Consider the following 17,068-nt stretch of genomic DNA (forward strand, 5'->3'; position numbering starts at 1 on the left):
CTCGTCTGCTATCTGGCTCCAGGAAATTTGACCATATCACCCCCGTTCTAGCGTCCCTGCACTGGCTCCCAATTTCCTTCAGAATCAATTTCAAACTCCTTCTCACCATATTCAAGGTCAAGGTCCGGTCTCGCTCCACCCTACATCGCCGATCTTATCTCCCCCTATGTCCCAACCCGCTCCCTGAGATCCTCATCCAATGACCTTCTGAACCCTCAAATTTGTCGGCTAAAGTCTAAAGGAGACCAGGCTTTCAGCACCATAGCGCCAATACTTTGGAACACACTGCCCCTACATATCAAGCGTGCTGAATCAGTGTCCTCTTTTAAATCCCTTTTAAAAACCCACTTTTATAGATTAGCTTTCACTCCAAATCAAATATTTTAGTATATATATTTTTCCTAATTTTTGTTTTATTTTGAAATGTCTTGCTGTCATGCTGTATATTTGATTTGTTGTTGTAAAGCACTTTGTAATGAAAATTTGAAAAGGTGCTATATAAATAAAGTGTTATTATTATTATTTGGACATGCCATATCACTCACATTTGGCCACTGAACTAAGTGAACTCTCAATGACCCCAATAAACAACCTGGCTCGGGATGACAGCCCATAAATCAAGTGTAGTGTTTTGAACTAAACAGAAGGAGTCTCATGAAATGAAACAGAAACCTTTGAGTCGCGGTAATAGGCTACTACACGGTACACCTTGCAGTTACTCAAAGTAGGCCTATTTCCAGCTAGACTTTCAGTTCAAAAATAAATGTACAATTACTGTCCACCACTGCTAAAGACTGAGATTTTCACAAAATAGACTACCTCTTTTCCAAACCTGATTACTCAATGAGCAAATGACACTTATGGAAGTAGGCTACTCTGTGCTGTGAGTGTGAAGCTCTGTTGTACTGTGCAGTTTTTAATAAATCACCACTGTAATCACAAAACACAAACAATAGAAAGTTAAAGATTCTAATTTAGTGAAAGTAGAGTACACACACAATCAAGGTACACACACAATATTAGATAATGATACAAAACAATGATACAATATGGAAGGTTTCGATTGCATTTCATGTACAGCATAGGCTACTACAGTAGCCTACTTACTGTAAAGGCATAATGCAAGTTACAATAATAATACATATACATACATACAAATACATCCCTTAAAACCATTATGAGGCTTAATTTACAACGCCAAACATACAGTAAATACATTTCATGTTGTTTCAATTAAATACAATGTCCCTCTTTACATCATTGTTCCAGTTCCACTTGGGGATTTTCTTGAAGGAATGCTCTATCTCTATTCCATGCTCTGTTGATGAATTTAATAGGACCACAATGCAAACCAGGACTTTTTTTGTGTTATCCTTAAGTGTTTTACTGTACTTCCGTGCTGTTCCATATTAAAAAAGAAAAAAGATGGCACTCAATCCTGTCATTCTTCTAGGTGACAATACCCACACAGACAAGTATCATCTTCATGCAACCACTCCTTACCTTCTCCTAATCATAGCACGGGGGTAATGTATAATAATAATAATAATAATAAAACTTTATTTGTATAGCACCTTTCATGACATGAAATGCAGCTCAAAGTGCTTTACACAAAAAAGAAAAGAAAGGCAGGGCATAAACAATACAGTGAGGACATGAATAATTTTTTTTTTAAAAAGACAAATAAATCAATTAAAAGCAAGGGTGTAGAAGTGGGTCTTGAGCTGAGCTTTAAAAATGTCTACAGAGGCTGCCTGTCGAAGGTACAGTGGGAGTTTGTTCCACGCCGTCGGCCCGTAGAAGCAAACATTTTTTAGGCAAAGCGAGCAGGCCAGCAGTGGAAGACCTTAGGGGGCGGTTTGGGACATATTTCGGCAGGCAGTCATGTAGGTAGGAAGGTGCGAGACCATTGAGAGCTTTATAAACAAGTAAAAGAATTTTAAAATCAATCCTAAAAACAACCGGAAGTATTGGGCCTAGTCTTCTCTATAGAGCCTGCACCCGTTCTAACCCGCTTCTTCTACTCTACTCCTCTTCACGTCTCTCACCCCCATGTAACCTTCAACAATAGTATAATATCTCTGCGGTCGAGCAGAAACCAGTTTTAAACTTTTCAGGAAATGAAAGAAAGAAAGAAAGAAAGAAAGAAAGAAAGAAAGAAAGAAAGAAAGAACGAAAGAAAGAAAAGGTACTAAAAAAATACTGCCTCATCAAAGTTGGTATGGTGACTTTATACATTGTCAGGTACTTGAATGTATCCGTAGGGCCTATATTATCATCACTTTACCCGGCCTATACAGCTCAAGTGGGGTTAGGAGGTTTTTGACCATTAATGTGGAATTAGGTTTTGAATGTCTCACTTCGTCATTCTAATCTATAGGGGACAAACTTAACTCTAAGTTAAGTTTGAGTTAGTTGGTTTGACAGAACAGTTTGAGGAACTGATTGAGGAACTGAGTGATATTTGATTGATTGAATAGTTTATTTGTTTATTAGTTTATCACTGCATTGGCTTTCGCCTCTTACTTACACGCTCTGCTTGCGCAAGTAATTCATTCATGAATAAATAATAATAAAATACACTTGACTTGTGTTTATTGTTGTGCTGTACAGTATGTTAAAAAAAGGTTACAAAAAACATTAAGGGCGGTCTATAAGGAAGTGGAATGGCACACTTCACCCAGTTGATACTGAGGTTGAGTGGCTGATGAATTCTGTTTTTCCTGGCCCTTATAGTTGAGACGGTGGAATTCACTGGTAATGTCTGGTAGAGTCTTCCCTTTGGTCTCAGGCAGGAACAGGCCCACATACAGAGAGGCCAACAGGCATACGCAACCAAAAGGTACAAAGCAGTATTGACCCAGTTCACTCTGCAAAAGGAAAAGACATTATGATGACAATGATGTGTGGCTACATGCACACTTCCACAGTAAAACTGTCACTCTCAGAAGTTTTTTCTTTTTTAAGTGGTGCAACCACTTCAAGGATCAGCATTGTCCGTCCGTCCCTATGTATGTATGTTTAGAGTACCAACAGGTGCAAAAGTGGCGCTGCTGAGCTCGAAACAGAGAGAGAGAGTGTGTTGCACTTGCACTGTTGTGCTAATTACAATGTGGAGCATGTCATGTGTTCATGTGAGAGACAGAGAGAGAGGGAGGGAGAGAGAGAGAGAGAGAGAGAGAGAGAGAGGGAGAGAGTGAGTGAGGGAGAGAGAATACCACCCTATTACTTGTGAGAGAGAGAGCGTTGTCTGCTAATTCCCCCACAAAGTAACTCAACTTTTCAACCGTTTCAGGCGGCTTGCCGGAACCAGGCCGGCACCCTGGGTGCGTTCCTGTGGGTCTGAATGTTCCGGGGACCCGCCGGGGACTCCCACACAGAGTCCACCACTTAGTTCACACGGGTGTGATTTTTTTCTTTTTCTTAAATTTAGGGTAGCCAATAATGCTTTTTCTCCCCAATTTTGTCGTTATGCCAATTGATTCCTTCCCACACACATTTCTTTTTTGTCACTGCTGTTGTATCCCCCACAGATAGGATGTATCCTTCGTCCTACTCCTCCCGCCTAACATTCCTTGCTGCCAGGTGCTGCCACAGCCCGTCGGAGTACATGCAATGACCAATATCACCTTCCCTGCCCGACTTCCCTCCCCCAAACACTACAAATAGTAGAGGACCTGGCTAAGATATGTATGCACTTCATTTAGGAGAGAATATCTCAACTGTTCTTGGCTAATATGACCCCCACGAACAACTTGGGAACTGTGAAAAAATCTCTATCCGGGACGAAATACCCGAAAATGACCACGCCCTTTTTAAAATGACCACTACTTCGAAAATGACTCTATCTTCTAAACCGTTGGAGCTAAACATTTTCTGAGGTGCTCAAAATGTTCAGAATACTCATGTTTGTTGAATCCGTGCCCAAGCCAGCAACCCTCCAGGTCATCATAGTGGCCAAATTGTAAATTGTAAATCCAGTATGGCCGCCAGTCCGCCACCTGAAAAAGGTTTTATCTAGAACTTTTGAACCACATGAGCTATGAATGCAAACTTGGTGTCTAAATCATGTTTTTTGACAATTAGAAACATTTTGGAATGATCATCTTTATGACTGGGTGTGGCTGAACCTCTATTTTGCATATTTCAAAGATGGCGACTATTTATTTGTTTTACTTATTTTAACTTTGTCCTTTTTTGCAAACTTGGTGCCTATTTTGTGCTTTTTGAGCATTAGAAACACATTGGAATTATGAAAAGCTGGAATCCTTTGCACCTCGATATATAGTTGTATGATCAGGACAAAAAAAAGGTCTTCTCTGTGATGAATCTAAAGGACAGAGCGTGTGTGTGTGTGTGTGTGTGTGTGTGTGTGTGTGTGTGTGTGTGTGTTTGCTCGCACGTGTTTCCAATTTAAACATACTGTTAAAATGTGATACCTTTGACTAATGCTCAGCATAAATTATTTAGCTATTATGCTCTTAGCTCTTATGCTATTATTGTCTTGTTTCAATAAAATTACATCTGTAGTTTACACATTTATGTTTTAGAGATAGTCAGAAAGACAGGAAGCAGAGCTGGAGGTAGCAGAGACTAAAATGTTGAGGTTCTCTCTGGGAGTAACAAGGATGGATAGGATCATGAATGAGTACATCAGAGGGACAGCACATGTCAGATGTTTTGGAGATAAAGCCAGAGAGGCCAGACTGAGATGGTTTGGACACATACAGAGGAGGGATAGTAAGTATATCGGTAGAAGGACGCTGAGGTTGGAACTGCCAGGCAGGAGGCCTAGAGGAAGATCAAAGAGAAGATTTATGGATATAGTGAAAGAGCCCTTTCAATAAAGCCCTTTGAATTGAATTGAAATATTGGAGGCAGACTGCATGGTTAAGTTCTGTATACATTCGTTCGTATTAAGGAATGGTATTTTTTCCCTTTCTTCCCCCTAAGCATCCGGCTTATAAGAGCACAAGCTCCTATGATGTGCTTTTAGACCTTCATTCAGCCCAGGACACTGAAGGACAGATGAAACCAATGTGACGACAAAACTAGCTAATGGATGTAGACGGAGAATTCTTTCTTTGGTGTAATGGACAGCAGCCACTTGAAGAGGGCAGTTTTCTTTGATGTTGCAAGAAAGATGTATTGGCGTTGCTCTGCGGCGACATGGGCATAAGGGCTACGCTTGATGCGGGCCCTTAGTCTAAGACAAATTTCTCTACAAAAACAGCTGAAGTACCGGTACTTGAAAAGCTGCATTATTCTGAAAGGAAAGAGAAGTAGACATGTCTGGCTGTTTTTTTTTCTTTGTACCATGAAAAGGTCTTTAATACTTTTACTTTTGATACTTAAATACATCTTAACACCAGATACTTTTCTTAAGTAGTCTACATATGATGTGAGCTACCTCTCTCTGTGTGTGTGTGTGTGTGTGTGCGTGCGTGCGTGCGTGCGTGCGTGCGTGCGTGCGTGCGTGCGTGCGTGCGTGCGTGCGTGCGTGCGTGCGCGCACGCGTGCAGGGCTGGACAGGGTCAAAAAGGAAATGGAATGGAGAAAAGAAAAGAAATGTATCGAGCGGCCCATTCATTGGGTGGCCCACCGGCATATGCCCTGTACGTCAAGTGACCAGTCCAGGCCTGAATTTACTTTTACTCTTGAATACTTAAGTACATTTAATAGCATATCATTTTTCACTCTTACTCAAGTAACATTTTGACTGAGCTACTTTTACTTGTAGTGGAGTAAATCTGAACAGGTCGTATTTGTACTCAAGTACTGAGGTCGAGTACTCTGTCCACCTCTGGTAAAATAGAGGTTCAGCCACACCCAGTCATACAGATTCCAAAATGTTTCTAAATGTCAAAAAACATGATTTAGACACCAAGTTTGCATTCATCTGGTTCAAAAGTTGTAGAAAAAACCTTTTTCAGGTGGCGGGTTGGCGGTCATATTGGATTTGGCCACAATTTCATTTTAAAAAGGGTGTGGTCATTTTCGGGTATTTCGCCCCGGATAGAGAATTTTTCACAGTTCCCAAGTTGTTCGCAGGGGTCATATTAGCCAAGAAAAATTTAGATATTCTCTCCTAAATGAAGTGCATACATATCTTAGCCAGATCCTAGACTAAAAGCCGATTGCACCACGGTGGATTTGAAAACACAACCTCTGTGGTGGAGGGCACAGGGCAGGGACGCCACCTGAGTGCCTCTCTGTCACTCTCAGAAGTAAATTAAACACTGAAGATTTTATCCGTGGAATGGGAGGATATGTCTCTTCTCTCACTGCATTCTTGTTAACATGTCTAACTGTATATATACTGTATGTGTGCATGTCATTAACCGGTACCTACAGTAAGTGGATGTCTTGAATGAGACTCACCACCAAGAATGGAAAGAGCATTCCAATGATGAAGAGATTGATCCACATCATGGAGCCGGCTATCATGTAGGCCGCTGGCCGACTAGCCTGATTAAAGATTTCTGTAGGCAGAACTCCAGTCACTCCGGCTGAGAGAAACACAAAATATATAATATTGATGGCATTCAAATAATGTGCAGGGTGAGTCAGTCAAACAGTCAAATTGAATTGCATTAAGATGATTAGAGCATGCCTTACTGTTTAATATGAAAGTGACATAAAGGTGTTTCATAGTATGTTATGAGTCTGTAGATTTATGTATGGTAATGTAAAACTCAATACAAAGTAATAGGTTTTCAACTGACCTGGTCCCATTCCAAAGCTGAGAATGTAGGTAAAGATACATGTCATGCTCAAGTAGGGCATCCAAGATACTATGTGCTATTTTTTTGTATTAATGGGAGGAAAATAATATGCCAAAAGTTAGTATGTTAGTGATAAATAAAGAACTAAAATTATTAGAATATTTGTATTTACAGCTTTATTTTCCAATAATCATTGCTCTAGGGTGTTTATTCAGTAAAACGCCAATCCGTTTTTTTCCAGCTCTCCACATTTTCAGTTTAAGGTACAATTTCATCCAATCAGGAGAGATAATTTATCAGCTTCAATTTGTGTTCTTCCAATTGTTCATTTGCCTCCTAGTGGAGAGACAGTTGCATTGAAAAGTTGGACATGACAGGAAATTCATCAATGAATTCCAGCAATGACAAATGTAAATCAACAAATTATAAATTGTCGAAAATGTTAAGTTTACTCCCCTGTAAACTACCTTAAATGTCTATGTGGTAGTTACGTGCATTATGAGTTTTTGTAATGCATGATCAAGTCAACAAACTCAATAAGAAAATGCAGTTGCCTGTGAAAGAAAAGATTAGTTTTCTACAGTCAATTACATTTTTAAATGTGATGAATACCTCAAATGACAGGGCTATCGTGAACACTATTGCCCAACCAGTCATGCAAATGTAACCGCCCATCAGCAAGAAACGCCGTCCCTTTCGTTCTATCAGAAGGTTCTGAAAATTTAGAAATTATACATTGATTTTCAGCGAAAAGAGTAAAACATTTAGTGAAAATTGCAGTTAAAGGCTATTTTTTGGCAAAGAGATTTGCTTCACAGAGGAAAAAGGTCCTTCCTTTTTCAGTGCTGTAAGTACGGTTGAAGTGGTTAACTTCACATTGTGCTCTTGTAAGGTAATTTGTATATCAAAAACATGCTCAATATATAGAGGGTTAGGCCCTTGGAATGTGAAACATATATAAGCAGAATTATTAAAACCCAGACATTCCACTCGTCTGGATTAAGGATTTAACAGAAGTAGGGGCCGGTCTCTATTCCCTTTTCAAGGTACTGTAGTGTAGGTAGTTACATAAGACATTAGTTGGTTTTGTTGAAGATTACTTACACACAGTATGCAGGCTGTGAATTCACATGTACCAGTGCCAATTGTGATATACTGGATCTGACTCTCAGCTATCCCGGCCTCTTTAAATATTTGGAAAGCGTAGAAGTAAATCTGTAAGGAAGAGCACAAATGACAACTATCAGAGCAGAGCATCTTTAATTATGATTAACTGTAAGTGTTAAGTTGAAATAGTTGATAAGCTGATTTACCCAGATGGTTTATTTGCTACATAACTTACATAATACCCATTCCCCCCAAAGCTGCCAGTGCTGGTTGAAATCCTTGAAACCCATAACTATTTAGTCAGCATTTTTGAGAGAGGGAGGCGGCTTACTGCAGCAGGAAAAACTGTTCTTGGTCTATAGTTATGATGAACATTCATGACAAAATGGTAATAAACAATAAAGTAAAATAAATTAGAGACATGGAAGAAATTACTTAATTGGTGAGGCTACAAAATGAGAAATGTATTAAGAAATGGACGCCCTTCGCACGCATCGATATTTAACATTACCAAGATGTATTTCTGCAAAGAGATTATGAATGTTTAATGTGATATATGATTGTGCAATATGTGGGTAGATGCGCATTGTGTGACAGTGTCTATAAAAATATGTATGGTACATTCTGTGACTCGCATCTACTATTTATCATTCTCTTTGATTGATGGACACCCCCCCCCCTTCCCCTCTTTCCTTTTCTTTTCTTTCTTTTTTCTTTCATGTCCGTTGACTGAATTACTCGATCAGATGTTGACTTTCATGTTTACATTTCTTTCTTTTTTTTTTAATGTGTTACTTTTAATGTTGCTGCTGTCTCTTTGGGGAGACAATGTGAATTTTGTATTGAGAACCTACTGCTGTGTAACCTATGTTGTGCTTGTGTATAAAGTGTATTGTTTTCCCTGGCAATGACAATAAAAACAATATGTTGCAAAAACAAAATGGTAATAAACAAAGCTTACACCTCTTACTAACGCTAGCTATTGTAAACTTATTAGATGTTATACTTAGATGTCACTCATTCAGCATTACAATGGGGACAAATACCGTCACCCACATGCATTTTTTAAAATTTCTGTGTAAAACATCCAAACAGAGTATAAATTATTGATGGACCATCTCAAATGTCTAATCAGGCTTAAAGGGGGACTGTTATACCTTCAGTACAACAGTGATCTCATTGGGTATCAGTGACATTGATCCTCTGGAGTATAGAGTAACCTTTTGTAACTTAAAACAGGGGTGGGCAACTTTGACGATGGAGAGGGCCACTATATTTCCACACTCACTCCAGAGGGCCATATTGCATATTACTGTTGCAGCAAATATAGCCGATCTACAAGCTCAAAACACGTCTTGAGCTTGTAGATCAGCTATTTTTGCTATATTTGAAATTAAATCCTGAATTACCTTTTGCCATTTTTTAATTGGAACCTTTTTTATTTAAATTCAAGTGCATTTAGTTATAGAACTGTTTAACTTTATGAACTAAATATCGAATTCATTGGACATAAAAAAGACAAACACATTTTGATACTAGTCATTAAGCTAGTAAAACTACATATATAGAAGTAAAGCGAGTCATGTTTGCATGTTTGGAATTGTAACAGCTGAAATCAATAATATATCAGTATTCTGATATTAACCTGGGGGCCACATTAAATGATGGTGGGGGTCGCATGTGGCCCCCGGGCCACCAGTTGCCCACTTACAACTTAAAGAGCACAGCTGAAAAGCAATGATTAATCCCACTAACAAACTCCTACACTACTCAGAGAGTATTGGCAATAAAAAGGTGATTTATTTTTGTGATGATGTGTGCAGAATGATGTATCATGTCTTTTCCGAAGTGTCTATCTCACCGAATCATTGCCACACAGCTGCATGGCACTGCTGATGACCATCACAGAAATGAGTTGCCAGCGGACACTGCGGTCAGTAAAAAGGTCCCATGGTCCCTTGGGCTTTACACCTTTGGCTTCAGCCTGCTCCTGCAGAATCTCATTCAGCTCATTGCTCTGGACTTCGCATCCACGCAACTGTCTCAAAGCTGACAGGGAGAAAGATAAACATCAGCAGATCTGTTGTGCACTGACTATTCTCATGGCAGAGTGAAGGATTCATTTTTTAATTTAAGGTAATACCACAGCTAGTTAAACACCTGCAAATAATTTCTCTATACTTTTACATGGCCCTAAATAGTCTTATACAGATGTTGTATTGCTGAAAAAAAGATTGCAGTACAATGACCCAATAACAACTTAAGCCCTATACTTATACAGTATACTATACTCTCTATGTGTCGCATTAGGATGTGTTGTGAACTTATAGATTGGATATGTTCACTATTTTGTAAGACTTTTGACAATTTCTGACAATTGTTGCCTATATAATGACATTCCCAAAATAGGGACGACAGCTGAAAGCAGTTAAAGTGTACGTTTCCATCAAAAATTGATTTGAACATAATAGTACTTAGTTACCATTCACACAAGCTTCCTTGTCACCCCTGTCAATGAGCAGGTATCTGGGGCTTTCTGGAAACCATGGCAGTGTTAGTAGCTGGATGAAACCAGGAATTGCATTACTGGCCAGAAGGTACTGCCAGTAGGGCTCACTGCCCAAAATCTCTCTGCAGATGAATTCACATGAACATTATAAAGCATTCAAATATATAAGAATGTATATTGAATATCTATCTATCAATATGCAAAATTGTGAGCGCCACCCCAGCCCATAGGAGTCAAAGATCGTCCTGTCTACGCGGCTTCCCTCCTCCGAACAATATTAGTATTTTTGAGGGGCGCTCCTATATACAGGTTTAATGTTTGTTTTAAAAACGCCATTGACAATGAAGGGGAACTTTACGTCATCTTGTCCCTAATACAAACATTAAATGCCATTAACAATAAAGAGAATCTAATGTTTGTTTTGACACCTAATCAACATGAGTTAGACTTTAATATATATAGCGCCCCTCACTTCACACGGGTGTGATTTTTTGATTATACCTGAGTCCAACCACCTGTCCTAACACCACTCCAAAAGATGTGAAGACTGCTGAAGACAAAGACACAGCGCCTCGTAAGTGCTTCGGTGCACTCTCTCCAAAATACATGGGTTGCACATTCATGCTGATGCCTGTCAACAAGACAGTTAGAGTCGTTACACCATGAATTTATCACATAAGCTCATGTCAAACTGACATGTCACTCAGTTATCTTTTTGTTAGAATACTGGCCACTGCTCCTACATAATAAAATCCAAAGTGTTAATTTAACTCTATTTTTAGATTATGCAATATCCTAGTGTTAAATCCATCATATAGCCATATGATACTGTACATAATTCTATACTATATGCCAGGTCAAACCAACAACCGATCAAAGTATTACACAATATTGTATTCATATCACTCTAAAATGGAATTAGACATACCAGAGTTTATTCCAACCAGGACACGTGAGATTATTATCATCTCATAAGACTTGGCAGCTCTACTTGTCAGAGCCAACAGTGCACCACTCATTAGGAAAACATTGTTCAACAGCATACATTTCTTCCTATGAAAAGAAGAACATTGTTACTGTTAAAAGAGAGTAGCCACACACACTATCTTTACTAACATACCGGTACAATTGTATTGATATTGTTTCGGGTCATACAACCTTCATCAGGCAAGATACCTGAGTATCTGGGTATGACAAGAGAACAAAACTGATCATTTGTGTTTCTACATGTCCCATTACCATTAGTGTATCGATATCCAAATACAGTTATCACTCAATCAACTCAAACTGCCTGAAGCCCAGAAGTCTAATGCATCCCTTGGCAAAAGAGGGGTTTCTCTTTTCTCTTTTTCTCTGATGTACGTGTATTCTAAACACACTTGGAGCCAGGAATGCAATGAAGTCTCATAATAAACAAGGTTTAATATGAATATAATATGGCTAATATAGCTTTTATAATACATATGTTCCTTTCTGTTACTGTTTCTGAGTTTCTGGGACCTCCTGTCTCTTGTTTGGACACATCTTCGTTCCCATTGTTCCAAGCACACCAGATAGTATTACAGACTTGAGGGCTTGGTTGTCTTCCCTGCTGTTAAGCTTTAATATGATATGATATGAGAGCGTACAATACATAAAGACAAGGTCAGGTCTCAGCAGTGTCTCTCTCTGGAGTCAGGGACACAACAGAGTATTGTGGAGCACGATTACAAGGCTGGATACAAACATCAAGAACATCCTGATGCTCTGGTATGCTCTGGTATAGAGGGTATGCGTGTGACATCATCGTACCCAGAAGTTATGTAAGAACGCCTACTGAGTGGCAAAAAAATACTTTCTGGCCTTGACAGACTTCAGACCAAATGTCGCCAGATGACAGCACTATGACACCTCTCTATGTTATGACATTTCAACCTATATTGAAAAGTGACAAATGTGGACTGATACGTTGGACATCTTCTTGGTATAAATGTTTGTGCAATTGATGTGATATTATTCAGAGAATCTTGAAACTTTGTGGAGATATCTAAGTCTGTGTACTTGAACTTGAGATACAGTGTACTTGATATGTGCACTGCCTATACTGTAGCCTACTTTATAGATAGGCTACGAGAGACATCTTAGCGCCAGTAAGGTCAGCCTTGCTGCATTGTCATTATCATGATTCATGTCACATTTCTATGTCTCATATCTTGTCGTCATGTCACTATGATCCAGCACTATAATATAGTGCTGAGAACATATATTATATGTTCCCTGTTTGTGTAATAAACTTTGTGAACCTTTAGCGTGATACTGTCTCGTGTCGCGTTATTGTTTCTCCCGGGCCCGACACCGCAGTCGTCGTATCAAAGGAATACTTCAACTGGATTATAACACACCACCCAGCCTGCACACACTACCAGCCTGTCAGAACCAGACCGAGGGTCCATTTAGAGATCACAACACCTGGGTTAATTAAAGGTTTTCATAGTTTTACATCTTTAAGGTGAATTTACAAAGGTTGGGTTTCTGATCTTGGCTATTATTTTATAGCCATCCTTAATATTTCCATCACATGCCAAACATATCAGATCTACAAGTTCACATGACAGACTATAAATCAGTCAGCACTTGCAGTAATTGTTTAATCCGTTGTGTGTCCCAGTGAAGCCAATAATTGGCCTCACCGGGCCTCACGCGTTTCGACTCAGTCAGACTTCATCAGTGTACCTGAAAGCTGATGAAGACTGACTGATTCAAAATGTGTCTGTTGTGTGTCCCGGTGAGACAAATTAAAAAAATGAAAGGACATTACTGAGTGTTGGCTTTATCTTTTCTCATTGTGCTCTTTGGCCATGCACCTGAGCCCTCACTGCATTGTGGGAGTGATGCAGGCATTGTGGTTTCTCTAGTCATAAATAAGCACCATAATGCCTTCACACCAAGGTATATGAAAAAGAAGGAATTTCCGGTGCAAGGTTTGCAACCCATGAAAGCGTCTTTGAAAGTGTCATGGCGTATTCATGACGTCAGCGGCGTCTCTTCCTTCTGTAAATAAATTCCTTGATTCACACCAGGACATACACATCATAAAGTATGACCATTAGACCATGCAATGAGAGTAAATGATCAAACTTTTAAATAATTCATTGGACACGGATCATTTACTCATGAGGTTCAGTCATATCTACACATTCATAGACTTCAGTTATGTCAGTTAGAGAGTCCTTGCATTACCTCCCAAAATATATCGTCATAGGTCCAGCAAGAAGAGCGCCAGCAAAGCCCCCCAATGAAAATATGGATACAATTATTGTCCATATCAGAGTCACCTGGTAATCTTCTAACTGCATGTCCCAGCGTTCCAGAAATGTCTCATTTATAAAGTTTTTAATAAACTGTAAGGAAGGAAAAACACCATAGTGTAAGCATTGTCAAATCTACTTCAATTAACTTACTAAACACAAACACGTACACTACACACAAATCACATGTCCTGCATCATCTATGACTCTATATATATGTGATGGAAGAAGCATGCAACTGCAATGAGGGTGCAAGAAGTTTATCTACTGTATAGTCATTCAAAACATTCTTAAATTAAACAAGCACTGTACACACACACACACACACACACACACACACACACACACACACACACACACACACACACACACAGCACGCACGCACGCACGCACGCGCACACACACACACACACACACACACACACACACACACACACACACACACGTACAGGAATCAAACTTACTACTGTTGGGGCATTCATTATGGCCAGGTTGTAGCCATATTGAAGAGTTCCACCAATGGCACATGAGGTGACCATAAGTGCCAATGTCCGAGAATTTCCCTGCCATTACACAGAAGTGAGTCAAGTTACAAGCTAGTCTACAAATGCACTTTGCCAGTTCAAACATCATATCAATCAGATCAACACAAGCATCATGTTAGTATAAAGCTACATGTCTTTAAATATTAGTTTGCCGATAGGCGCTACATGAAATTCGATATGGAACAAATAATTAATTGACACATGGGTTAAATGCGATGAGTCTATTTATCCACCACCAGTATATAACAGTAGCCTAGGCTAGATTTAACTACTTTCAATTATTACACATTTAAAGAGTAATTTGAAATGATTTCAAATAAAAATACATTTTTGAAATGTTACCTTTTCTGCCCCAGAATCTGGCATGATGACAAAAGCCTAAATTCAAGTTGTAGTAAGTCTGACAACTTAACACACTCATGAAATATTATTTCCCCGTCGGAATCTAGATTCTGTAGCTTAAACTCCGTCCGGTCAGCTCTGGACACCATGACGCGCATAACTTCACCGTCCGATATAAGTGATCCTCGACCGCGCGCCCGCGGGCACACTTTCCATACGCGCGCGCGCGTGTGTGCGCGCGCGTGTGCGTGTGTGTGTGTGCGTGTGCGTGTGCGTGTGAGTGTGAGTGTGTGTGTGTGTGTGTGTGTGTGTGTGTGTGTGTGTGTGTGTGTGTGTGTGTGTGTGTGTGTGTGTGTGTGTGTGTGTGTGTGTGTGTGTGCTATGCGTAATGCAGTTCCACTTGTGATTTAATATGAAGTAGGCCTCTAGTCTAGGTCTATAGCAGATCTGGAGATGGGCGTGAGAATTGTGGCGAGTTGGTCAATAGCCTACTAGGTTTAGCACATCGAAAGATGTCTAACTGCTAAAACAAACATACGGTTAAATTTCACATGCTGCACCATCGATGATTTACTTAAGCTATAGGTGTCCACCCCATGAACGAGTGCAGACGTCACTGTCACGTCACGACATTAAAGTAAAGAAAAACAAATAATAGACTGAGTCTGTTACAATAAGACAGGTGGTCTACAGACCACGGGTGAAGAATGAATCCGCCTCAGAAGCTCTTGGCGGACGAGCATTTCACCCATATATCTGCGTCTGCACCTTAGAGGTCTGCACTCTGCACACAGGCATACTGCCCATGTCCAGTAGATGGCGCTGCCCGCTGGTTTTGGTCAAGCAGTCTCCTCTGAACAGTGGATGTTGAGATGTGTCTGCTACTTGAACTCTGTGAAGAGTAAAGTCAAAGACTGTGGCGACTGTGGCTCAAGAGGTAGAGCAGGTTGTCCAATGATCCATGGGTCGGCGGTTCGAATCCCGGTTCCTCCTGTCTACATGTCGAAGTGTCCTTGGGCAAGACACTGAACCCCAAATTGCTCCCGATGTGCTGGTTGGTACCTTGCATGGCTTCTGCTACAATCGGTGTATGAATGTGTGTGTGAATGGGTGAATGTAATGCACAATCTATGTAAAGCGCCTTGGATAAAGGCGCTATATAAATTTACCATTTACCATTTAAAGACTATTTACATTTAACAGTGGAATATTTTAGGAGGATTGGGAGTGAGTCTGCAGTTCTGATTGCAATGGGAAGTGCATTCCATAGTTTTGGAGCCAGAAGGGAGAAGAGTTTGGGACGTGTGGAGCGTTGTTCTGGCTGACCTGGCATTTTTAGTGAATGTACTTCCAGCTTCCCTGTGTTGGCTGATCTGAGCGCGCAGGAGGGTCTGTACTAGGGTCCAATCAGATTTGCAAGATATGGGGTGCCAACCGTGCCATATTGGTTTATTGCTTTGAAGGCCAGCATCAGAGTTTTGTACTCGGGCAGCGATCGGGAGCCAATGGAGGGAGTGGAGAAGGGGTGTGACATGAGAATTTTGGCTGGTTCTAGACCAAGCGAGCTGTGGCATTCTGGATCAATTGGAGAGGCTTAAAGTGCGCATGCATGCCGGTAGGCCAGTACAGTGGGGCGACTGTGGCTCAGAAGGTAGAGCAGGTCGGTAGAGCAGGTCGTCCAATGATCCATGGGTCGGCGGTTCGAATCCCGGCTCCTCCTGTCTACATGTCGAAGTGTCCTTGGGCAAGACACTGAACCCCAAATTGCTCCCGATGTGCTGGTTGGTACCTTGCATGGCTTCCGCCGCCATCGGTGTATGAATGTGTGTGTGAATGGGTGAATGTAATGCACAATCTATGTAAAGCGCCTTGGATAAAGGCGCTATATAAAAACGCACCATTTACCATTTACCAAGGAGAATTACAATAGTCAAGTTTTGATATGACTGATGTCTGGACTCTGGACTGGATAAGGAGCTGGGCTGACTCCTGGGTGAGGAAGGGTCTAATTCGTCGCCTTTTAGAGTGTAAACCTACAGGATCGAGTGACCGCTGGCACTGACATGTGTGCTTTGAATGACAGCTGACTGTCCAGGACAACACCAAGGTTTGTGGCTGTTGGAACCGAAGTTACCAAGTCTATGGAAATAGTTTGCGCCTGCATGGGTCAGGACTTAGCTGGGAAGACCTCAGCTTGAGGTGGTGACTGGTGAGAAGACATCCACTGTGAGATGTCAACCAGTGATGCACTCTTCCACCTGAGGGGGGGAATAAGGATAGAAACAGTTGAGTGTCATCGGCATAGCAGTGATAAGATAGATTGTGAGCAGAGATGACGGTGCCATGGGGTTTAGTAGGAGAGTGGCGTCATTGAGGGGGCAGAAAACAGCGCTCGAGTGCTGTTCATGCAGCCCTAGAGTGTGACAAGCTGGAGTTTGAAATACATTGTTTTCAACGAGGGCGGCGCACATATCAGCAATTTTAGGCATGTGTGCAACGTGCCAACCCGTTTTAAAGTCTATTGTACAGTGACAACTATTAAGTCTCTGTATA

General features: G+C 40.6%; 1 protein-coding gene across 1 annotated transcript; it reads right to left on the minus strand.

Moving 5' to 3' along the window:
- Positions 1-955: 955 nt before the first annotated feature.
- On the minus strand, positions 956-14,628 carry LOC306930255 (solute carrier family 2, facilitated glucose transporter member 11-like). The gene is made up of 12 exons (XM_079511114.1): positions 14,516-14,628; positions 14,093-14,191; positions 13,561-13,721; positions 11,270-11,394; positions 10,843-10,972; positions 10,315-10,463; positions 9,694-9,881; positions 7,830-7,940; positions 7,338-7,439; positions 6,726-6,801; positions 6,382-6,509; positions 956-2,870 (listed from the first exon to the last, which is right to left on the minus strand). The coding sequence occupies exons 1-12, from the start codon at positions 14,537-14,539 to the stop codon at positions 2,652-2,654; spliced, it is 1,512 nt and encodes a 503-aa protein (XP_079367240.1). The 5' UTR covers positions 14,540-14,628; the 3' UTR covers positions 956-2,651.
- Between the last annotated feature and the right edge of the window lie 2,440 nt (positions 14,629-17,068).

This window comes from Electrona antarctica (genome assembly GCF_951216825.1).
Source record: "Electrona antarctica genome assembly, chromosome: 9".
Lineage (NCBI taxonomy): Eukaryota > Metazoa > Chordata > Actinopteri > Myctophiformes > Myctophidae > Electrona > Electrona antarctica.